Genomic DNA, 23,807 nt, shown 5'->3' with positions numbered 1-23,807 from the left:
CTGCATCCATAAATCCAACTCGCCTGTCTAGCAAGGGAGCAGAGATACCTCTCCTCTGGCTGTCAAAGGGCTCCAGCCCAGCAGCAGGAGAAGGCAAAGTCCCCATCACACCTACCCATTAACCCTCGTGCTCTAGCAGGGGTACGACGGCTCACGCTGAGGACCACGGTCCATGGCTCCTAACAGTCTCCCTTGAACAGAAAGGCAAGAGGATTTCTTTTAATATAAATCAGTTATTTTATTAAATTGGATTAACAATCAACTGTCCAGAATCCAAACAAGCAACTCTTCTTCAGAAACAATTTTTGGAGAAAAATTACTGAAAAAAAGCACCTAGTTCTTACCGCAATCATGTTCTTAAAAGTGATGCTTTATCATTTGCTTTATAAAATTAAGAAATTCACTCTCTCATATCCATCTATCTAGCTATATATATAGGTGTATATATGCACCATGTTCTTCAGAGATGAGCTTTATAATCAGAAGACAAATATGGAAGCCCAGAAAGAATGGAAATACTCCCAGCACATAGTTGCTGCTGGCTGAGACTGGACCAGTCTGACACACTGTCCGTGGTAATGGTGACCACAGCCCCTTGTCAAAGGCCACTTTTTGGTATAGTATCTTTGGAGTAAGCATCGTGGCAGACACCTGGGATACTAAAGCACACCGCACACTCCTGTAATAAAATTATGGTCTCTTCTCTGGATCCATGGCTCTATTGCATATTAAGTAAAAATACTATAATGCAATATTTCTGTATAAATTCTCCACCAAACTGAAGATGTGACTTCTAGCCAGTGTTGTGGTTGAGGGAGAGAAGCAATTCAGATGGGACCTGAGTAAATATGTGACATCGGGCCTTAGCTTATTAATTTACTTAAGCAGTTTTAATAGTGCCTAAAGATTACGTCAAGTCAGGGAGAGGGCAGAATGGTTAAAACAGGCAATCGATCATGGTTTTTCCAAGTCCTAAACAAAAATAGAGGAAGAGCAAACTACAGTCCACAGGAACTCTCCAGGATGAGTACAAAACTGGGAAAAGTCCCAGAAGGCAGATTTTGGCCCAAAATGGTAAAAAATATGTTCCAACTTCCTATGCGTGTGTGAGCATGGTCATGGCCAGCTGTCAGCACAGCTGGAGCCCAAGCCCAAGGTGTGCGCTTCTGCGGCAGTGACATTGAGAGGTCTGATACATAGGAGTCCTTATCCAAGAAAGGATGCCAAAATAATCGTGTTTTGTTGTTGGTTGGTGGGTTCTTTTTTTTTTTTTAAATGCCCTTCAGATCGGGCAAGAGCACCAGCTTCCGGCTTGTTCTTGTTCCAGTCTTGTTAGTATAAGACTAACCCTGGGTAAATACAGCTGCGGCCAAACCTTCCTTCCCACACGGATGGGAATAAAGCTTCTGGTTCTGAAGCGCCTGCTCGCTCCCCGTCAGCACTAACCCACCTTTTACCTAGAAAGTTCAAGATTAACCCAAGATTAACAGTGACACTTAAAGGTGGTTATTTCTGCACTGCAGATGGGGGCTGGCAGGTCAGTGGGGCAGGACAGAAAAAGGGGGGAGGGGGAAGAAAAAAACCAAACCCAGAGGAAGTTCTGTTCTCATTACAGATGGAGAAGGGAGTCAGGCCAGGAGGCAGTTTCAGTTTGCTGGCACAACAGCAAGATAGGAAGCTGGATATCCATTTGGGAGACAGTTTGTGGGGGTGATGGGTAGGGTATGTGATAGCCCGATTCTGCTTAGCACTGTAAGGGTTAACACAGGTGCCAGTAATAGACACCGGCTCCGGGCACCTTCTCCCGGTGCTCCCACTAGCACAGAGAAGAGTCAAGCACGCATGAAGAAGGGCCACTGCTCCACGCTGGCTCGCAGGGATGGGTCACGATGCATTGGGGACCATCCCATAGGCTTCGTACAGGGTGTTGAGCAGCTCCTGCTTTTCCTTCTCGGGTAAGAAGCTGGACTGAGCTGCGTTGATGTTCTGGGGAGGCAGAGGGGGAACACAAGGGAGACATTAAGACTCATCAGACATGAACATGTGGCTGTGTACATCCAAACATCTGGCTCTGAGCAGCAGCAGGAGAGGGAGAGTGTAAAGTTTCCACTCCAAGATTCATTTCCATGGCCTCAATTTACAGAGCAACTCCTCTGGCCTACCACTAGCAACAGTCCCAAGAGGAACGAAGCAGGCACAAAGCAAACGTCTTTAAATACTCTGGAGTTTTTAGGAAACATACTTTAGACCCCTCCCTACACTCCCAGCTCCCCTTTGGACAAGAGCCTCTCCTGGCACAGCGGTGGTGGCAGCCTGATGTGCCACCTCTGGGACACAGCCCGGCTGTGCAATTTAACCCGCTCGCCTGTCTTGTGCAGGGACCTTCCTTTTATTACACAGGAACCACCTGGCTTTTGCAAGAGCAGGAGAGGACAGCTGGCAGCAGAACAGCTGTGGATCCAGAGCTGTCCTTGTTCCTCCTTCCAGACCTGGACTCCTGTTCCTCCAGGCAGAGCTCAGAGCAGGGCTGCTACTCTCTTGTAAAGCGCATCCTGCACGTCCCAATCGGAGCAAGTATCTTGGGTGACATGTAGGTGAAAGCGCTGACAATGCAAACCAAGAAAGCTTCCCCTGGTAAGCGGGTAAATCAAATTCCCAACGGTTTTCCTGTCTTTCTGTCTTGGGTGAGTAATTAGAAAATCAAGGATGTAATCAAGACACATAAATGACTGTGTGCGCCAAAACCAAAGCCAGCAGTCACTTCGTTTCCAGCTCAGTTGTTGCATACTCATGTTATATGTGCAAAAAACTGCAAGCACTTTTGTAACTGCTGAATCTTCCTCATTTCTGGGCCAGGCCTTGAAATAACTTACGTACAATTCCAAATCCAGGAAAAAAAGAAAGAGGCACCTTCCTTCCTTCCTGCTAAGACCTGCCATGATGACATCAGTGGACAATTTCCACTCTGACCCGTTACCCATAGAGCCCAAAGCAGTCAGCCCAAGCGATGCAAGCCCTGCAAGCCCTGCAGAGCCCACCCTGCACAAAGCAGCACTCAGATCCTCCTGCTCCCCACAGCTCATGCCACTCCTCACATCCCCCCCCCCCACCAGCTCAGCAGCCCTCCTCAGCCTCCTGCTTACAAGGCCAGTGCAGGATTTTCTGATTTCCACTGAAAAGTCCTTTTTTAAAAAAAAAAAAAAAAAAAGTGGATTGTTCTGGGCTGCACCAGCACATCAGCAGAGCATCCAGCCGAGGCTGACTTACCACTCTCTTGAACTCCTCTTCAGTGAAGCCCATGTAGTCCTTCACTATGCTGTAATCCTTGTTAATAGTTGAGTTAAAGATGAGGGGGTCATCCGTGTTTATAGAATAGTTCGCTTGATCCTTCCGAAATCTGTAAGGAAATGGGGTTGAACACTGGAAGCGGCACTGGTCGTGCACTGCTCAGGGTAAAGGGTAAAATGCAGTAAAAGCAAAGACCTCACAGCTGTGCCTGCAGCTTGCACTGCTGCACAAAACCTCAGGGCTTGGCTTGTCTCCCCACCGCTCCGCACTGATCTGCTTCTCCAGTGCAGCAAGGAGCCGGGCATCTCTTACCCGGAGGTTCAGCAGCCTCAGCTCTCACCCCCAAGGGCTAATGCCTGGTGGGCAGCATCTCACCCCCCCAGCTCAGAGCAGGGGCAGGAGGGACAGGACAGCCTCCCCGAGGAACCCTGCACCCCTCCAGCTGCACTGAGCCCCTCTGTGTCGAAGGGCGAGGATGTCCCACATTTTCCCAAGTGGTTACGTGTGTATTTCCTTTGTAAAGCAGTAAAGCAGCTATAATCGACCCAAATCCTGGTTATTCAAGATTGCACATAATTGAGAAGTCTTACTGTGCTACTGGGTGTTTCCCAAAGTCCGGAAGACATGCTCCAGTGAGATAACTGGACCAAGGGCAGACCTGTTTGGGGCAGTTAAACATGGAAACCAGAATCAACTGCACAGATCTGAACCCCAGCTGCATATGCAGATAGCTAAGCACGCTGCTAAAGCCAGATACAGGTTTAGAGCTTTGTTCACGAGTGCCCCTCAGCGCTGTTCCGACGGAGCGGTGCGCGTCCCAGGACATGGATACGAAGAGCCCACAGCCTGCGTGACAGTGGCAGGAGCTGGTGGGATATTTCCCGTGGCCAGTCAGCCACCAGCCGTATGTTGACCACAGTTAAGAAACCCCTGGCATAAAGTATATACACATATATATTCCATAGATTAGTTGGATACACCCATTCTGGAGAAAAGCCAAGGAAATCTGCCCACGCACAGTAACTCCCAGGCACTTCCACCCTCCAACCAGACAGGCCCTGGTTCAGCAGCTCGTTTTGTGGGAGGAGCAGCCTGCAGGCTTGATGTATATAAATTAGTGAATAGCCGCTCCAAAATTTACCCTCAGCCAGACCAGGATCCATTTCTCTCTGCTACACACCTCCTGCAAGCTGCTGTGTGCACCGGTGCTCCTTGCACCGACGGTCCCAGCAAACAGCCAGGCGTCACCACCGTTGTTGCTGTGGAGCTTTGGGCACCTGGGTCACCACACGCACGGTCAGCACGTGGCTGTCGGGTCGCGTCCCTCGCCTGCGTGCCTGGCTGTAGCGCAGCCCAAGCGAGGGCTGATTTTCGACTCGGACAGCAGCTATCTGCCTGTCACCCTCCCACCACACAGCCTCACCTCAAAATGCATCTTTGCTCTCAACAGCTCCTTGTAGAGCTCGGGGTCCTCCAGGACATGGTAGCCATGGCCAATGCGCTCGGCCTTCAGGAGATAAACTGCCTAGAGAACACGGGAAAACTCTCGTACAACGTCTGTGCACCAGCTCTGCTCCTGCCTGCCCAGACAGCCCTGCCCCACCATGGGTACACCCCGCGCCATTGAGCCAGCTCCGGGGAGGTCCTTCTCTGAGCCATCGGGGCCAGATCTCTGCCTGGGTCCCCAACGTTTGCTCTGCTGTGAATAGGAGAGGACTTGGGCTCCTCTCTCCCTGGTGCAGGGGCACTTCCCACCCCTGCCCCCCTCTCTGCCTCGGGATGCCCCAGTCCCTCCCGTTCCCTGCCCTGAGCCGCGAGCTCCTTGTACCTCCTTGATCATGGCAGGCGGGCCGGCCTCCCCAGCATGGACGGTGCGATGAATCCCGCATCTTTCAGCTTCCTGCAAAGCAAAGGGAGGACACGGTCTTGTCCCATCACCCGCAGCAACGTCAGCAAACCCCTGGGCTGGCACCGCAAGCAACAGGGCTCTGCGCGAAGAACCCCCACATCAGGAGCCCTGCACCCCGAGAGGCGCACGCTCTCTGCTGTAGCACAGGCTGCGAGAGAAGAGCTCGGTAACGCCAGATGCAGAGAAACTTAGAAAGCCTGGTTACCTTCCTGTGGAGCCCAGCCAGACTCCTCAGGGTCTTTTAATACCGGGTGAGCTCACCGCCATCTCCTCTCCAGACGGCATAGCAAGCTCGAAGCTCTCCTTCCTCCACCCACTTGCCCTTCTGCATGAACCTCGCAGCAGTTCCTGTCTTTGAAACTTCTACTTTTTTGGCTGGCTGCAGCCAAGTGGGAGAATTTAAAAGCCCCCAGGGCAGAGATGAAACGATGCTCAGACACTGAGCACCTCCCTCCTGGAAGGATCTGGGGATGGAGGCAGCCCAGCTGGGAGAACCCTGCGGGTGCAGCTTTGGGGCTTTTTGAGATGCTATCTATGAGCACCCTAAAAAAAAACCCTTGCAGGGTGACCACAGATCACCCAGGCTTTGGGAAACTGCACAGCCTCGAGGGAAGCCCAGCTCCTGCCTTGCTGGAGAAGGGCCACCCAGCCAGCGGTGGTGTGCAGGCTGCAAGCCCCGTCTCGCAGCAGACACTCTTCCCAGGCACTCCTTTGGGGCTTTTCACTTGTGACTTTTTTTTTTTTTTTCAGTTACTTAATTTTCAGCTCCTCATGTGCTGCACATCCAGGCCCAGCAAAGGTCAGGCCAGGCTCTGCCTGGGACATCTACAGAAGAACCCTGTGTGCATCGACCCAAGAGGCAGTCTGTACTTCCCCCATTTAAGTGAGTGTTGATTTTTCCCAAACAGCTAACATTTTACCCTTTTTAACATCACCAAATCCCTCTGGCCAAAGTACCAGACCAAGAAGAGAGAGAGAGAGACTCACACCAGCACTGACATTTTCCACTTGTTTCTACATAGGATGAAGATAAACCAGAAACTCTTGCTCCCCAGTCCCAAGACAGGCATCCTTAACTATCCCAACAGGAGCCAGGGATACAAGCGGAGGGGTGAGGAACACCACAGGCACCAGGACTTCCCCACTGACTCTCCTGGCCACTGAAGCCTGACCCCCCATCCACTGTGTCCAGGAAGGAGCTTATGTCTAACATCCATCCATAGGCACATCTTCCCTGGAGCGGCTTAATCCCTTTTTCAACCCATTTGTCTGAGGACACATGGTGCTTCCCCGTGGCTTCTCCTCCCATGATCGCCGTCTCCTGGGACACGGTGGATCCGGGATCCTTGGCTTGTGCCCCTCTGCAACCAGCAGGCAACGTTGAGTTTTCGCTGTTATCCACTCTTTCCCCTCCAGCAGCCCCGAGAGCTCCGAGGCAGAACGCGCCTGCCTGGGTGACACAACGGGTCTCTCCCATTCCCCTGGATGCATTACGTACGCCATGGAGCACAGCAGCAGTATTTATGGGGATGCGCTTCCCTGCCACGCAGGCCAAGAGGAGCCAATGGTCGGGAGCAGCGATTGCTTCAGCATCTCAGTGCCTGGCACAGAGACACGACGCATCCTTCAGATGGGGGAGTCTGGACCCGAGTACTGCCGGCATCCCAGTCGGTTAATCAAACCCTGTGCCCGCGTCTCAGTTTATCACCACACAGTTCAGCCAGCACAGACCTTGTATTGACGCCCGCTGACGGGGGCAAAGACCCCAAGAAAGCCCCGTGTCATTTCAGACCTGAGCGCTGCTTGCAAACCACCGTCCTTTTGGGCAGTGATGGCACGCAGCCTCCTCTCCCACTGACGCAGGGGACCAGCAACCCCAAACTCCCAGCGGCAAGGAGGTGTGAAGCTTTCCCTCTGAGCGCTGAGGTCTGGTGAGAGCCTCTGGTCAGGCTCCTGAAGTCATTCCAGCATTTGCATTTGAGACGATCAGATAAAAGCACTTCAAACACGCCGCTTCTTCTCTGCCTCCTGGGGTGATTTCTGCCAGATGGAAAGGCCAGTCTCTTCCACCCTCGGCCGTGGTTTTGCCGACCCCAGGAGCAGCCCCCAGCTGACAGCAGCACGGCGCTGCCGGGGCGAGCACGGGCTCCACGTCACTCGTGTCGCACGCAGTGCTACAGGGTAGCGTGCTGAGCTCCAGCTCTAAGGCCATGTTTAAGCAATGATGCCTGACATTAATCATTCAGGAAACATAAACAAATACTTTTGCTATTTAACAGAATGTTTTTAATAGCTGCAACAAATTTTTAAGCTGTCTCAGCTGTTTCCAATCAGACTAACATACTACGTATGCCCTCACGCATGTCCCCTCAATATATGTTTTTCTCATAATTTCTTTCAAGAAGCTCATTAAACAAACCTCGTAAGCCGCCTTATGCTCGGAGGAATTGTTCACCTTCAGGGACTCATCCCCAGCCAGGTCGATGGCCACCACAGAGTTGTTTCGATACTTCTTGCAGAGCTCCACCACCTCCGGAGACCAGCCTGGAAGAGACAGCACCAGGGTTCAGGAGAAAGCATCGGTAAGAGTCACACCTTCAGCATTTTTCTAAACAAATCCTGGTCCTATAACGAGAAGGCTAGAGCTATTTTCTTTGGTCTTTCCTAAAATTTGACGCTCAAAAAGAAAGCTAACAAACTGCTAGGAAGATCTGCCATCTTCAGGCAAATAAAAGCTGCCAACTGATTAATCCATCATCAATCAAAGGGAAATCAAATGCATTTACCAGCTATAAAGCTGCTCTCATCACGTTTTTCTGCTCACTTTTGGCAGGGGGGAAAAAAAAAAGAAAAGAAAAAAGAAAACAGAAAAAACCCCTCCGAACACAGCGTGACTCTGCAGTTGGCCCAAGGCAAGCTGAGCTGCACAGCCCAGGGGCCGTAACACGGGGTGCGGGAGAAATCCCTCAGCTTGCTCCTGAGCTTTCACCCCGTCCCAGGTGGGCGAGGGAAGAACCGTCCTGTCGGACAGACAAGTTGTGTCACGGAGGAGTTTGGGCTGGGAGGGATCTCGGGGGGTGCCCTGCACGACAGTCAGCCCTGCCCTGTTGCAGAGCATCCTTGACCCCCCCAGACAAGACGATGGATGCTACTCCTGGTGGGAAGGAGCTGCGTAGCCTCCTGGAAGTCTGGCCTTTAACGCTCGCAAAGTTTTATCTTTTTGGTATCAGTGAGAAAGGGAGTAACAAGGGGCCAACAACTACTTCAGAGCTCTCTCTGATCAGGAGAGAAGATAACCTCTGAGAAAGGACATGCATCTACCAGCTCACATAGCACTTACCCTTAGCAAAAAGGCCAAGGAACAGACATAAAGGGTAGTGTTAATAATTAACAGGCACCTGCTGTGTACATACAAACCCCAAATCAGACCAACACGTAAGGAAACGTGTGCAATTTCATCTTTTTTCATCAGTTTCCAACTCACTGGGTTAGAGCTATTATTTTATTAACGAGTTTCATATGAGGTAGTTCCGGCTGGCATCCCTGCCTTTCTCTCAGCAGCTCCTAAATTACAGGGTGGCTTCTCGCTGTGCGGCACATCCCGAACGCAGCACTAAAGGCTTGTATCGAGAGCATCACTGGCTCTGGGTAAGAGTTGGTGCCCTGGGACACAGGAATGAGAACAGTTGTCTGCACAAGCAATCCCTCCTGCTGTGCAAGCACATTCTGCACGTGCCCTCAGGTGCTCCCACCACCTTCTGCCTTTACCACTTGTGCCTTGGCAGAGACTGTAACCGCAGCCAAGTGTGATACCGCCTTACGGCTTTCCAGTTTCTACAAAGAGAAATGTTTTCTTCCTAGAAACCAGAAATTTAAGGGTCAAGTTTTCAAAGTACTGTTTGGGGTTGATTGTGCAGGCAGGGAAAAAAAAAAAAATCACCACTCTCAAATCTCCCAGTTTCCAAGAATAGAATTTTTCACATTTCTATACACAAATTAACCAAGTACTCATTAACAAAGATCTTTGCACTATCTGCTCTGCTAAGCCTACATAAAACTGTTGTGAGATATGAAGATATTCATAGCAAAGGCATAGAACAGCTACTGTCACACATCCTCGCTCTGACTGCATCCTCCCCTAGAGGAAGATGCTCGCGGAACTTGGCAGCCCAATGAAACACTGGAAATTGGGTTTCCTTCCTACTCTGGGTCACAGCATCAGTTACCAACAACATTCAGAGCTGCTGATTTTACGAAAAACAGTTTATACATGTGACTTAAGTATATTTTACTTGTGTTTTTAGCTTAAACCAGCAGAGACCACAGCCAGCAGGTTCTCTGGTGATCCATGGTCCAGGCTAATGAAGGAGTACGCTGCTGTAGCAGCAAAACCACGAGCAGGGGAAGTGTGAGATCTCATGCCTGGTCCTCCTCCTGTGACCATTCGCTCTCAGACCCACCAGACGGTCGTAGCAGATGCAACTGCTCGCTGTGGCAATGGCTTCAACTGGCCCAAGGAGAGCTCCAGCCTTTGGGCAGGGAGCGAGTTACAAGCAGAAATCACATCTCCCCAGGAAGGGACAGAATTGCCAGTTCTTGAAAAATCTAGAAAAGTCTTCTAGCAAGATCTTTCATGTACTGGTCGTACCCACAGACCCCCACTCTCGCATCCAGCAGACCCTCTCCCCACAGTGAAGGGAGCAGACAACCCCCACCAAGAAGAAAACCCCTACTCCTCCTCAGCACTGCCTGGTCCCGCATCAGACCCAGGAACTGGACCTGCGGGGACCCGAACCCAGGGGACGTCCCCCCCCGCCACGCGTCAGGGAAGGGGAGCAGAGCAGCAGGGGAGCTGCAATACATTACTTGGCATATGGCGCATGCAGCATAGAATAGACCTGGCTTTGATGCGGAAATCCCTTTCTCCATCCTGTAGTCCCTGATTTACGAGGTTAACGACTTCATCTGGAGTGAGGTCTCCCCTGCAGGGAAGAAAAGACGTCAGCAAGAGGCCGGACACCCACCAGGGAGGCAGGCAGGAGCTGCAGGTCCAGCCCAGCATCCCCATGGGACACCCCACGCAAAACCCCAGGCTGCCCGGGGTCCCACTCGCCTTAACATCCAGAGGAGCCCGATGAGACCGCCCAGAGCCGAAGAGCACCTTTTACACCCACGCCGTGCCCAGATCTACCAGGTGTCGGGCACAAAAGCATGCAAAGATGATAGTAAGATTTAGAAAGGCCTCGGGGAACTCGATGCCAATCCTGCCCGAGCAGAGGAACCTGCTCTTTGCCAGAGCACTTCATTAGGGCACACAACTGCCTGCAGCCGGGCAGGGGCAAGCATGGGGGCTCAACACCCATCACAGCACATTTTGCAAGGGGCCACAGAGCCCAGCACCGATTTAATCAGAGGCACATGTCACACAGGGGATGCCATGCAAAGAAGGGATTGGATAGCCAGGCCCTTCCAACATTTCCCATGGTCTTTGCCAGCTCAAATTCACATTTTGCAGGCAGGCAATCCATATCTGAACGCTGCTTTCCCTCGCACAGAGAACGGCTTCAGCCAGAAGTTTGAGCACAGCTGCTCTGCACGTGCAGAATTACTTGTCCAAAGCAAGGGAGGTTAAAACACGACAGCACACAGAGATGTTATCAGAGGACAAATCCTATTGATGGGGAAGAGAGGTGGAAGAGTGCCACGCTCACTGCATTGGAGGAGAGAGGAGGTTTGGTTACACCAGACTTTGAAGACCAGCATGGGCCATGCCTTCTCCATGTCCGACCGGCCACCCATCGGCTCCCTGGCACGGCGGGATCACTTACTCGGTTTGGCCCCAGGGGATGGGATCCACGCGGCAGTTGGCCAGGAGGTGAGGGCTGTACCGGACCTCCACGTAGATGACACCTTCTTTTGCTTTCGTTTCTACAAGCTCGTAGGCGATCCTCCTCACTGCCTCACGGTCACCCCTGCAGGGACGGCAGTGGGACCCATCACTGGGACTTGTCACCCTTGGGGCACACTGGGGATGGGCAAGGTGACCTCCAAGGCTGAGCAACGTTAGCCAACGGGTGCTGCCAAGGGCTCGGGGTAAGAAGCAAAACATAGGGTACTTACGCAATAGCAGGCATGTAGTGATTAAACTTTTCTAGAAATTGGGTAAGTGTCAGTGGTGTTTTGTAGCTGACGTGCTTCAGGAGGTCATCAACCGTGCTGCCAGGGAGAGGAACCCCTCTTTTCCTGGGGATAAAGCCATGTGTTACTGATGGGGAAGGCTATCGGATTTCTAATCAGTCCACTTCATACAGCAATTGCATCCTGAGCTGGCAGTATTAACCTCCACTTCCTCACAAAAAAGATATGGCACATGTTGTCCTTCTAAAATCTCCTCGCAGATGTAGCCCTGGATCTCAGCGGAGAGGAAGGCAATCCAAAATACAGGCAAAGCACAAACAAATCAAAACACAAGCCCAGACCAACCCGGCAGGAACACAGCCAGAGCACATTTTAAGCTTAAGAAGGAGTTCATCTAAAGGGGCTCTGGATTATTTCTTGGCACCTCCTAGTCCTAGTGGCAGAATTGCCAAAATTCTTTAGAAAAATTAATTTCCAGTTATGCAGGCTCAAAGGCTTGAAAAATCGTGGAGACGCGCCCAGGTCCAGGATCACACATGCAAGAAGCGTGGCTCGCGGGTTTAACGCCAGCAGCTCCTGTGAGCAAGCCACTTCCCAAGCCCAACATCACGGTGGCATCTTCTCTGATGGGGACACCTCCCACGCAGGAGGAAATGGCAGTCCCAACAACTGTTCTCACCAAAGGGATGGAGGTGGTAAAGCCCACCTAAACCCTTCCAAGAGGGAAGAGGCTGTTTGTCCCTGGAGCACCTGGAGTCCTGGGTGGGTGGAGGTGTCCCTGGTGGGGTGACAGCGGGGCTTAGGGGGCCGCAAGACGAGGGTGCTGCACGCTTCCCAGGCAGGCTCTGCCACCCCCACCCCACAGGCTGTCACTCTGCCCGTGAACGCCAACCTAAATTAGGAATAATAACTAGACAGTTGTTTTTAATCCTCTTTCCTGCCACAACACTTTACAGCCGATTGATGGATCTCTCTGCTGATAAGGACAAACCACCACAGACAGCGTTAGCGCCCCGACGCCAGCAGCCGTCCCGATGAGCACCTTGCAGGGAAGCAGCCCAAACGACCCCCTCCTGGGCCCAGGAAACATTGCTTGTTCTCTGCTCGGGCAGGAAGGAAACCAGCCCCACGCTCAGCCTTCACATGCAATCTGCACAGATTAAGTTGCTGGCACTTGGCAGGGAACGTTCATCACCGCCAAGGCATCGGTTTTCCTCCTCGCCTTGCCCTTTCCACGGCACTGCTCCAGGAACCAGCCCACATCTTCCTCCACCTGCCTAGGGAAAGTTTCTTACAGCAAAGCCATTTCCCTGACGTCTTTCATGTGCTTTCCGAAGGATTACCTCCATGCAGCCGGCAGCTCGGTGTCCTGCCCAGAGCTAGCTCCAGCCACGGGCAGCATTGCGCACACCGTCCCGCTGCAGAGAGGAACACCTCGTCTGGGGACACCCCGTCCCACAAGGGATCTGCCACGGCTCTATACCCTTTGGCTGGGCAAGGGGGATGCAAAGCCTGACCCAGACCTGACAGAATTGGAGCCAAAGTTTCTAAAACCAGCCAAGTTCAGCCACTGCCCAAGGGGGCTTGTGCATCCCAGCGGCTTTGGGCTATTTGTACATGGTCAGCCACCACGTGGCAAATTTATTTCTAGCTCTTTACCTTTAAAAATAGACCACAAGCAGCTTTCTGTGTCCAGGGTGAGGTTATTAAGGCAGTCTCCTACAGCCTCCTACACTGCCCTGTTGCTTTTACATGCGTGTGAGCCCTAGCTTTAGAGCCCATGAATAGCACAGCCTTGCTCCACCCCGGCCAAGCACAGCACCGGGGGCTGGCAGCCCCAGGGGTGCCGGGGCTGTTTAAAAGTAAGAGGGAACTCGGCACACACTCGGGCAACGAAGGTTTCTGTCCTAAGCAAGAGAGAGGCACGGGATCCTCAGATGGCTGCTGTCTCCTGGGCTTCAGGGCTCCTACATCCCTCCTGGGGACTACAACCAGCAGTTGTCCTTTGCTGGCAGCAGGCACCCAGCAGAGCCCCAGGGAGTCAGCACCGACTCTCCTGTCCATCAGGACTTGTATTCCAGCCCTGCAGCCCACCAGCAGACAGGCAGAGCCAGCAGGAATCCCAAGTCAGCTTGCCACACAGATGTCCTGCAATGAATGAGATGGACATCTCTGAGCCACCTTCTTTACTCCAACTGCACTGCCAAACGTATGGCCACTCCCTGCAGAAAAAGCTGCCCTAGAGACTATTTCCCCCTAGGATCACATTGCCTTGGAGTCTGCTGGGCTCACAGGACACCGGAACTGCTTCCTATCCTCCTCAGAACTGATTTCCTCCCCAGATCACCAAAGTCATGCCTAAGAGCTGTTTCCCAAAACCTTTAAGCTTGCCACTTTCTCAATCTGAGGGTATCTGCTAGTGTCCATTAGCTTTTTGAATAGTGATAGCTAGAAGAAGCCTTAAGTTTATTTTGCTTACAACCGTGGAGCCAGGTCCTCGCACCAGTTAATCATTCGCCCTGGTGCTTCCCACACAAGCTTCGCTGAAGCAAGAGGACGCACGTGGGCTCTGACAAGGAAACAGCCTCTCTAAGTCACCGCCAAGCGCTTTCCTGGATCACCCTCCCACGAGCACAACTCCCTCACTGCTCGCACCGGGCAGACAGCCTGGGTTCCAAGGCACGCAGCAGCAGGGCAGGGAGGAGCACCCAAGCTGGTTTTTCCTCCCAAGACTGTGGTACGGCACCACCACTGAGAAGACGCTCCCAGCCTGCTTTCATTTAACTTGCTTTTGCAATTAGTAACGTGGAAAAAGAAACAAGAATACACCAACTCTGCCATTTCCCAGGTAAACTTCAAAGGCAGGCAGCTCTGTTTATGAGACATCTTCTGTACTTTTCTCATGGTGGCTCCTCTTAGCTTGTCCAGCTCACAGGACCGACGACCACCGCGCTCACGTTCCTGCCACCAGTGCAGCCTAGCTGCAGCACTGCTTTTTGGGATGTGCTCAACGTTCTCGCACCATGCGGCCAGAGGACCCGTCTGTGCAGAGATAAGACCAGCACCAGCCAGGCTGGCTCCCTGCACAACAGGGGAGAGAGCTTTCCCAGCCTGCCAGCACGAGCTCTTCTGTCGGAGAACTGGACAAGCAGAAGGGATGATGCTTTTGGACTGCAGCTCCCAGAGCTTTGCTCCCTCCCCACAACTCACCTGCCAAAGTGCAAGATTGTTTCTGGTCTAATGGCTCCATCCAGGTGGATGTGAAGCTCTACCTGCAGTAAGATAGAGAAATGGGTGAGGTACTCTTAGAGCTGCAGACAATGTTTAGAGATAAGCAGCTGGTGCTAACATGGGTATAAACGCAGCTGCTACAGGGATAAAATCATGACAAGGAAGCACAAAAACATTTTCAAAATACCATCATTATAAAGTTTATTTTTCAATATCTAAGCATTGTCTAAATATTTTCTTATTGCTGCTGCAGCTCACACATTTAATGGATCTTTAGAAATTTATTCTGTTTCCAGTAATTTTCAGGAACTGCCCTATCCTTATTTAGCTTGCATGGTTTAGTGTTTGGGAAAAGTGAAAAGAGCAAACCCCAAACACCTTTGCTTTCCATCTTGCTCCTTCTTGAACTCACAGACACCCAAGTATCAATTAATTTGCTAAGGGTCATTAAACAAAAACTTTGACTTCACCTCCAAGAATCAGCTCCTGATAGATTGTTAATTACTTGGTATTATCAGAGCTTACAGGCTTTCTAATCCTACACACAGAGTCAGTCCCATGGTACAAGGCGCTGTAAAAAATAAAAAGAACAAAGGTTGCCCCGTAGAGCTAGCAAGCTGGTTTCAAAATAAAACACTTACATTTTGACTCATTAAAAATGGGACAGTAACTCAGTTCTCTTCACTCTGAAACTCAGTTTCCTGATTATTGCTGAAACCATGGATTTTGGAGAAAGAGCCCCAGAAAAGCAAAAGCAAGCTTTTTCCTTTTTCCATTAGACAGCTGGGACTTTTGGAAGAACATGACAAATGCAATCTGGAAGTTGAACTGGGAAGGAAAATACTAGCTGTAAAATGTTTCAGCTAGACCTTCACATTTCCAGAACTGTTTTCTTTTAAGCAATGGAACAGCCTACAAAATACATATTTAATTTAATTTTATTTTTTTAATGAAACCGTAGAGCAGCAACTTACTACACAAAGTTCTTGTTAGTTATAACATAGTGCAAATTTTCCTGTGTAGATGATTGCTGGAGGATGCTAAGAATTAAGTAGGATTCAGAAGAGGACTGGATATTTGCATGGATAACTAAATGGCCCAGGGTTACTAATTAAAACCCACAAACCCTCTGACGTCAGGGTATGTATCAAACAATAACTATGAGGAGCTGGAAGAAAACTGAGCAAGTAGTCCCCACAGTCAGGGCAACGCGTAATTGTCCACCTCTAGATCCTTTCGTTCTCCTCTGAAGCGTCCACGAGCAGCTGATGCGAGCTCAACGCCGCCGGCCCAGCTCCCGGTGCGGAGCCAGCAACATCCATCTCTGGGGCGCACACTGATGCCCACCAGCTCGCTCCTATCCCCACCTCCTCCCGCAGCCCTAGACATCTGCTGTGCAGGCAGAGACACCCATCATCTGACTCACGGCCAGGGTTTTCATCGACCGCTTCTGCTGCAAAAGGCCATCACTGCTGGGGCGGGACGGTGCTCATCCTCCATAGGACGGCCATGAAGCTACTGCCAAAACACCACCGGTGGGATGCAAAATGGAGCTGCCAGGCTCAGGGCAGCTCGAGCTGCTGCTGATCCTGTACAGTTGCAATCAGCTGGCTCAGGGGTCATGAATATCCCCACTGACACCCCTGCTAGCAGACTGTAAAAAGATATCCCTGCACTTCTCCTACCCTTAAGACACGATCTGAATCTACAGGGATGAAGATTTTAAAAGGGCAAAACCTGATCTTTACCCTCACCTCGAGTTACACAATCCAACTTATGAGGACTAAATGTCCTGAGAAGCAGCAGATAAAATAACAGACTATGGACACGATCTGCATCGCCAGATGTGGATGCCTGGCATGGTTTCCTCTCTTGAGCTCTGATTTCTATTTCAAAACCATGCAAGCTCCATTCCTTGAGGTTTTCAACAGCCCTCGTGATCTTCTGATGGAGTTACAGGCTTGAAACTTGCTCATGCTGGATATAAAAACTAAGCAACCCGAACCTACTGTTGTCTTCTCACCCCAAACGTTTCTCAAGCATTTCCTGCAAGAACATCCCAACATGACACTTCCATCAGTGCGAAAGCAAATTCAGTGGCGTCCTTCACCCGTGCAAGCCACCTCCTTCTGCCGCTGCTGCAGGCGAGACGCTTGTAGAGCAGCAAGGTTCCTCTCCAACACCAGCAACAGACCTCTCCTCCACCGCCATGCATTTCTTTGGGTCTGGAGAGACCTAAACTAAGTGCTAAGAAACTCTTGTGCAATGCTACTCAACCTAAAACTTTGTGGGGTTCCTCAAGATCAGTGCTTGGGGGAGCTGTTCTCTGCAGCTGGGAACTAATCTGGGTTATTTAGATTACCAAGGGACATTCAAATGAAGAAGTAAAGGTGTGCCTACAAGGGTCACCACCGAGAGCTGGCCCCAGATAAGGATGCAATCAGCAGAGGCACAACCAAGCAGCTCAGCTCCCCCAGGCACCTTGCTCACAGGTTTCCGTGTCTATGGGAGGCTGGGCACTGCAGATTACACTTCAGCTCTCCTCCTGCCTGTTTGTTTGGAGCAAACAAAGCACAAGACTTTTCCAATACAAGCGGGTGATGTGACCTTACTTTAAGTCAAGGAAAGTACCCAGCTAAAGATGAAAGAGTTGTCTCTGAACTGTGGCTCCAGGAGACAATGCCTGAGCAAGCAGAAATAAGGTGAACGCAGGAGCCCAGCGCCTCTTCCAGGGCTCCGCTCCTCGGCACACAGAGCTCCACGCACACGTGGTCTCCCTCCCACCCACTCCGGATTATTTGGAGAGGACGCCTGCGCAGACAGATTAAATAGGGACCTCGACACTTGGTCCAGGACCCCAACGGCACCACGGGCTCCGCCAGCGCCGGAGCTGTGCCAGGACCAGTGATACCTTCCTTTCTCACAGCAAACCTGGAGGTGGTAACGCTTGTTCTGATGAAGAGCGAGACAGCAGCAGAGCTCTCAAACACTCTCCCTGGGGGGGGCAGGAGCACTGCTCCTCCCCCCAGCCGCAGCGAGGACCCTCAGGGCCACCTTCGTGTAGCCACCCTTCAGCCCTTCTTCTGCCCCTCCACAGCACTGCAGCTGAGAGCAAGTTCTGTGACCGCCGGCCAGCGCATCAAAAAACCCTAGTGCCATTCAATAAAATCTCAGAGTTTTACTAAAGAGTTGTCGAAAGCCAGAGGGATGAGTTCAACAGACATAAGTGGCCACAAATTGTGCGTCCTCAGCGCAGACAACCCCCAGCAAGGCTGTCAGCGCAAACTGAGCACTTTCCATTTTTATGCAAAAAAGGTTTTAGTTCAACCATAGCACGTGACTCCTTAGTGCAGATATCAGTGCGTTGGTTGAGGTTAAAAAAAAAATAAAAAAAAATAGGAGAAGTTTTAAGGGCTCTGGCTTGACTTTTCTCTTCTGAAAATATTGCAATGTTTTCTTTGAAACTTAATAAGCTTCAAAAAATAAATTCAAACAAAAAATGAGGTACTTCAAACAAATATGTTCCGTTCAAAGATCAAGTCTGATTATTTTCAATTTAGTGAAATTAAGAGGAAAATTTAACCAAACATTCCAAGTATTTTCAGCTACAGAATTTCTCCATTACTCTACGGTTTGCTCAGCGGACCGTGGCAGAGCAGTTAACTGCTCAGTTTGTCTATTATGCGGCATAACAAGTACTATCCAAGCTAATGCATTTGAGGGAATTTCCATATTAGGTGGGTTTAGGGTCTTTTTAAAAATATATACAATGAACAAAGTCAGCCCTAACACCATGGTAAAAGTAACATCAGCCTCACCTTTTATTTTGATGGTTTCCAGCAGATGTTAATAGATAATCCAGGCATCTGCTAAAGTTGCATCATTTTAAAACCCTTAGCAGTGACTTTGCCCAGGATTATTTATCAGCACGTTAAAAGATGATAATTTGAAGTTCACTCTATTGATTTCAATAACTGCAAACTAGATTAATTACAGCAGTCATTTGTCAACTGTTAGATACATGCAGCAGCAAAACATTAATACAAATTAAAATTCAAGAAGAGATAAGATGAACGCCAACCACTGCAAAGAGCATGAACTGTGCTCCCCTAATACCGGTTTTATGAAACCGCACTGTCAGCAGCCAAGTTCTCCTCATCATAAACTCACCACAAACACTATTTAGAAGCACCAAGTGAGACTGGATCAAGAGGGACGTGAAGTAGAAGAGGCACAGTATTATCCTCAAACTTGATGACACCCACAAATGCGTTTTGGAGACGAATCTGCCATACACATTAACGTTTGAGCCTTTAAAAGGGAAATGTGGGAGACTACGAGACCCACACAACATACTGTTCCATCGCAAGAAATAGTTGTGCTTTCTAGAGAAGCATTCATCTGATAATTGGCTTTGGTGGCAGAGGAGGAGGAGGAGGATGCTCCCATGCGGAGCAGCCTTTAGCACCATTTCTCCTGGCACCAGCTACTCGGTATGAGGCTCCTGGAGCCGTCGGGCCACGAGGTGTTAATAGGCGATGGTGGCTGTGCGTCACCCTCCAGCTCCCATGGGGTGGCAGGGCCACGTACCTCCCCGAGCCATCACAGACCTCACACCCACACGTGGCTGGAACGAATGCTTCGGAGCAATAAACAGAGTCCTTGCACTTCGAGCAGCACCACACCAGTCTCCGACTGCCATCACCTTTGACAAGCGGAGATGGGCAGGTTATCTGAGAACGTGCCCGCACGGCATTACTGAAGGTACGCGTACGCACATCGCAAGGTACGGCTGAGCTCGATGCAGCCTCAGCGGCACCAGGCTTTGACCAAGACAGTCAGGGGTCAGGTTGTGCACAAGTGGATGAGCCAAAAAAAACGTCATCCTCTGCACACCCTCATCCACTTGCACTCCTCACAATAAGAATCACCTTTTAAAATTTTTTTTTGTTATTGTTAAAACTTAAAAAAGTTTTGCACCCAAGGCAAACGCCTGTGCTATCACCTCAGCGCAGACGGGCAGGTCTGTCTCAAGCAGGGGGAGGCTGCAGGTTACAGGGAGCTGGGCAGGACGCCCACCCAAACCCCCCCCAGGTACAGCCAGTGCTCTGCAGCAGAGCGGGGACCTTCGGTGCCATCCGGATTTGGTCACCAAGCGCTCTCCTAACCACTGGCAGGAGACACACAGCTATAGCCAGTTCTGGCCATCTCTCCCAGTTCCCAGGTGCGAAGGACGCGTTGGAGATAACTGCCTCCCTTTGGATAGGGACAGGACGTGAAATGCCGTGACACACACAGTGTGCCCTGGGAGGGCTCGCGGGAACCCCTGTGCCCAGTGTGACCTGATGCTTACTTTGGAAACAAGCATCCAGTGGCAGAGCTACACCAGCTGCTGGGAGGCCCCAGAAGCCTCCGTTCCCATCCTGCTCCCTGCAATGTGGCTCAAGGCGCACGGGAGCTGCAGGAAAAAGAGCCGCATGTCCCAAAGCCCCCGAGCTGGGGCTGGCCTGTGGGGAGAGGAGCCAGCAGCCAGCGAAGACACGGCAGTCTTTTCTGCTCTTTTATGGCCTATGATAAGCAGGGTTCAAAGTCGCCCTCCAGCAGCCCCAGCAGCTCCCTGTTCATCCGCTGCAGTCGCTGGGAGTCAGCGAGTTCCCAAAAAACATGGAGGCAGGCCTGGCCACGCGTTCAGCCGGGGCTCGAAGCTGCTCCAGTTACCAGAAACGTCTCTGAAACACAAAACTGATCATTCCCAATGGCAGAGGGTCCAGGGGAATGAATAGGGCTCATTAACTGACTTCAGACCTGGTTGGTTTTTTTTTTTTCCCCCCAGGCCTGACTTAGCAGGTTCACAGAGCTGAAAGGGACTGCCTGACTCAGGAAAACCAGTCTCGTAATTGCGGGCAACCAGACAACAGAAGCCCGATCTTAGCAGTTGAACCCTGCAGTTTTTCCCAGGTCTCTCTTTGGCATCCCACTCTCCCACACACTGGAAAAGTAGGAAGAAGAACATGTGAAAGAAGAACTTTACTTGCTTCTCTCAGCCAAAAGTTTAAAATCACTGGGGTGAACCACCAGGTTTTGTTCTTAGTGGAGCTGATGAAACATCAACATCTCCCAGAATGGAAGTAGCTTTAAAAAAGCTTTAACCATTAACAGATGTCAGTGCTCCCTGGATTTCGGTATAAAGGTTTGCCTGCTATCGCATGGGTCGCCTTCCCTGAGAGGGAAACCTCACGCAGCAATGGAACGAATCAGACCTGTGCAGACAGGCTTTTCCAAGTACGCTAGACATTTCTGGTGCGAGGTCAGATTGAGAGATAAATGGTTTGGGAGTGGTACGGGATGCAAACAGCAGCAAAACAAAACAAAACAAAAAACCTTTTGGGTTTTTGGAGGCAATCTTCTTCCCCCGGAAAGCTGCAGACAGTTGCCACCACGGAGGTTCTCCCAGAGCAGAACCACCAGGACCCTCGCATGGCTCTTCTTGGTCTCCACTGCCCTGGCCCCTTGCTGCCCACCAAGAGCCCGAAGGCAGCCAGGCAGAGAAAACTGCTCCTGTACGCCAGCTTACCCAGACCCCAACCTCAGAGCTGAGCCGTCCTGCAGCACGGGCAGTGCTCTGCCATCAGACAGAGGGTTATTGCTAACCACATCTGTTTCATTTTCTGCCTTCTCAACGTTTTTATAATCTGATTAATAATTATGTTACTGTACGATCCGACTTGAGTTGTATTTATATGGCACATGGTGACAGTGAAAGACTGGAGCACCCTCTGACAGCAGTCACCAAGATGGTATCTCAGGTATCTGAGGGATAACTGAACTCAACGTTTAAGAGGAAAAAAAAAAACCCAAAGACAAAAAAACCCCAACACCAAAAAAACCCCACCCAACCCCCCAAAAACCCCACAACAAAACAAACGAACAAAAAGAAGAGAAGACGTTGGTTTTAGTACACTAAAGCAACGGTCAGACTGCGGGATCCTTCAGGGCTTGCCTCTTCCCGGCCGTGCCGCAGCCGGGCTACCGGCGCATCTCCTGCCCGGAGGAGCGGAGTGACCCCGCCCGGGGACCGGGACCGGCACCGCTCCGGCGGCGGGATATGCGGGGTGCCCGGGACACGCGGGGCAGCTCCTGCGTGTCCCAGCGGGGAGCACCGGGCCGGGGCAGCGCAGACCCCGGCTGGTACCGCCGAGGGAAGACCTCAGAGCACACGCCCGCGGCTCAGCCGCCGTGCCCCGGCCGTGCCCCAGCTCCCGCCTCCCCCCGGTACACGCCGCCTCAGCACCGGGTCACGGCCCGGCTCTCAGCCCGGGTGCACGTGCGGCGGCTTGGCTCCGGTGCACGACCCGGTGCTCGGCGCCTCTGCCCCGGTGTGCGCGCCGCATCCTCGGTGCACGTCCGGGTTGTCACGGCCGAGGCATGCCCCTGTGCCCAGCACCTCACCCCGGGTACACTCTATGTTTCCCAGCCCGGCGCCTCCGGCAGCGCCGCCACCCTCACCTTGGGGTCCCCGAAGACGCACAGCCCCCGCTCCATGCTGCTGCCGGTGCCGGTGCCGTGGCCGCCGGTGCTCCCGCTCCGCTCCGCCGCGTTCCGCCCCGCCCCGCCGGCCTCGCCCGCCCCCTGCCGGGCCCGCCCCGCCCAGCGCAGCGCCGAGCACCGCGGCGTCCCGGCGGGCAGGGCTGGCTCCTGCAGCCCCGAGTCCCCGCAGTCCGTCCGGTAATACACCACCCCCCACCCCCCGCGTTTCCTTCGGGAGCCGAGGGCCCGGGCGGAGTCCCTCCTCCTCCTCCGATAACATCGAAGGAAAATATAAGACGATAAACAACAGGTCAGCTCGTAGAACTGGAAGGCCATCTCCGGCTTTGATAGCAATCTTAAGCCAATGCCACAATATTTTTTTTAACCTAAAAAGGACTTAATTGTTCAGCTTAGGAGCAATCATCCCTCACCCCTTTTCCAGTTTAAAAAGCTGCTGCTCGGTGACTCACTTGTCTCATCTGATGGCTTTTAGGACTTGTTTGGTCCATTACATGCCTGCTTTCAGCTCCTGCAAACTCATGCTCAACGTTTCATTTCTTATTTTTAGTGAGTTGGCCATGTTTTACTCTGCCTCCTGCCTTCCTCTCCCACAGGTGATGTACGTGGCAGCCCACGGCGTTGAGGGACAGTGGGGCAGAAAGTCCTGGTCCTCCCCATTGAGCACGGCTTCTATGGTACCGGGGTAAGCAGGACTTTCAGCCAGCCCAGGACTGAGGCTCCCACAAAGTTGCACCCATTCAGCTAAAGGCAAATCTGCAAGGTGGCAAATCTGCAAAGCTCCCCAGAGTGAGCTTTGAGGAACATCCCTTGGGTCCTCGTGATACCCTGGGTGAGATGAGGTCTAAGCTGCCCGGAAGGCACTGAGCAGGCAGGTGATGTTTCCAAAATCACTGCAGAGCCAAGGACCACAGTTTTGTTTTACATGACTGGAGTTCACCTGCCCAGGTGAGGCCACCCCCAGACCACAGGCCGGGTCTGTGGGGAGCCTTGGAGATGAAAACCATTGTATCAATATAAAATACTATTACTACTTGTTCTGGCATGTAAACAGAGAAAGCACTTGAGACTGTAGGTGTGAACACTAACCACAAATGGTTGGAAAATAAAGCTTCCTCTTCTCCTTCCCCAGCTGTGTTTACACCAGAGGGATACTGTTTGTAGAAGCTGGCAGCAGGGGATTACCTACTCCAGAGCCCTGCCCGCAGGGATGGGGAAAGCTGGGCGCTCCTCCAGCCCTGCGCTGTCACAGCCACGCTGCCACCCCAGCAAGGTGACATGAAACAGCCCAGGGGAACGAGCAGCACTGAAGGCGGAGGCCGCAACCTGCTGCTAGGCACTGCTTAGTAAATGCAGACCATGCTGCACGCTCGTTGCTCCACAGGAAAATGTCACTGGCGTCCCTTGTCACGCCTCCCCAGCTTTGCCATGAGAGCGGTGATGGAATTTCTGCCCCAAAGCCAAGCAGGCATTGAGAAAACAGCAGTTTTTCAGCTCACACCCCAAGGTCACTTGGGTATGTGCACTGCAGCGGTGCCCGTGGGAAAAGCACAGGGCTTGGCTGGGGAGGAAAGCTCATCAACATGTTCTCTTTTATTAAGTACCACCTTTCAGAGATGCCCTGACTGCATCCATACTGAAGAGATGAAAGCACATTAGCCACAGTTAACTGGCAAAAATATTCTTTACAAAATAG

The 23,807-nt window shown here is 51.7% G+C and overlaps 1 protein-coding gene across 1 annotated transcript; it reads right to left on the bottom strand.

Annotated features, from left to right (window-relative positions):
• Positions 1-213: 213 nt before the first annotated feature.
• ADA (adenosine deaminase) lies at positions 214-22,169 on the bottom strand. The gene is made up of 11 exons (XM_075768296.1): positions 22,073-22,169; positions 14,546-14,607; positions 11,318-11,440; positions 11,026-11,169; positions 10,064-10,179; positions 7,617-7,741; positions 5,117-5,188; positions 4,712-4,813; positions 3,879-3,946; positions 3,268-3,397; positions 214-1,986 (listed from the first exon to the last, which is right to left on the bottom strand). Exons 1-11 carry the CDS (start codon positions 22,106-22,108, stop codon positions 1,885-1,887), a joined length of 1,080 nt encoding a protein of 359 aa, XP_075624411.1. The 5' UTR covers positions 22,109-22,169; the 3' UTR covers positions 214-1,884.
• Positions 22,170-23,807: the final 1,638 nt, after the last annotated feature.

The sequence above is a fragment of the Balearica regulorum genome, chromosome 16 (genome assembly GCF_011004875.1).
Source record: "Balearica regulorum gibbericeps isolate bBalReg1 chromosome 16, bBalReg1.pri, whole genome shotgun sequence".
NCBI lineage: Eukaryota > Metazoa > Chordata > Aves > Gruiformes > Gruidae > Balearica > Balearica regulorum.
This window is presented reverse-complemented; position numbering and strand designations above follow the sequence as displayed.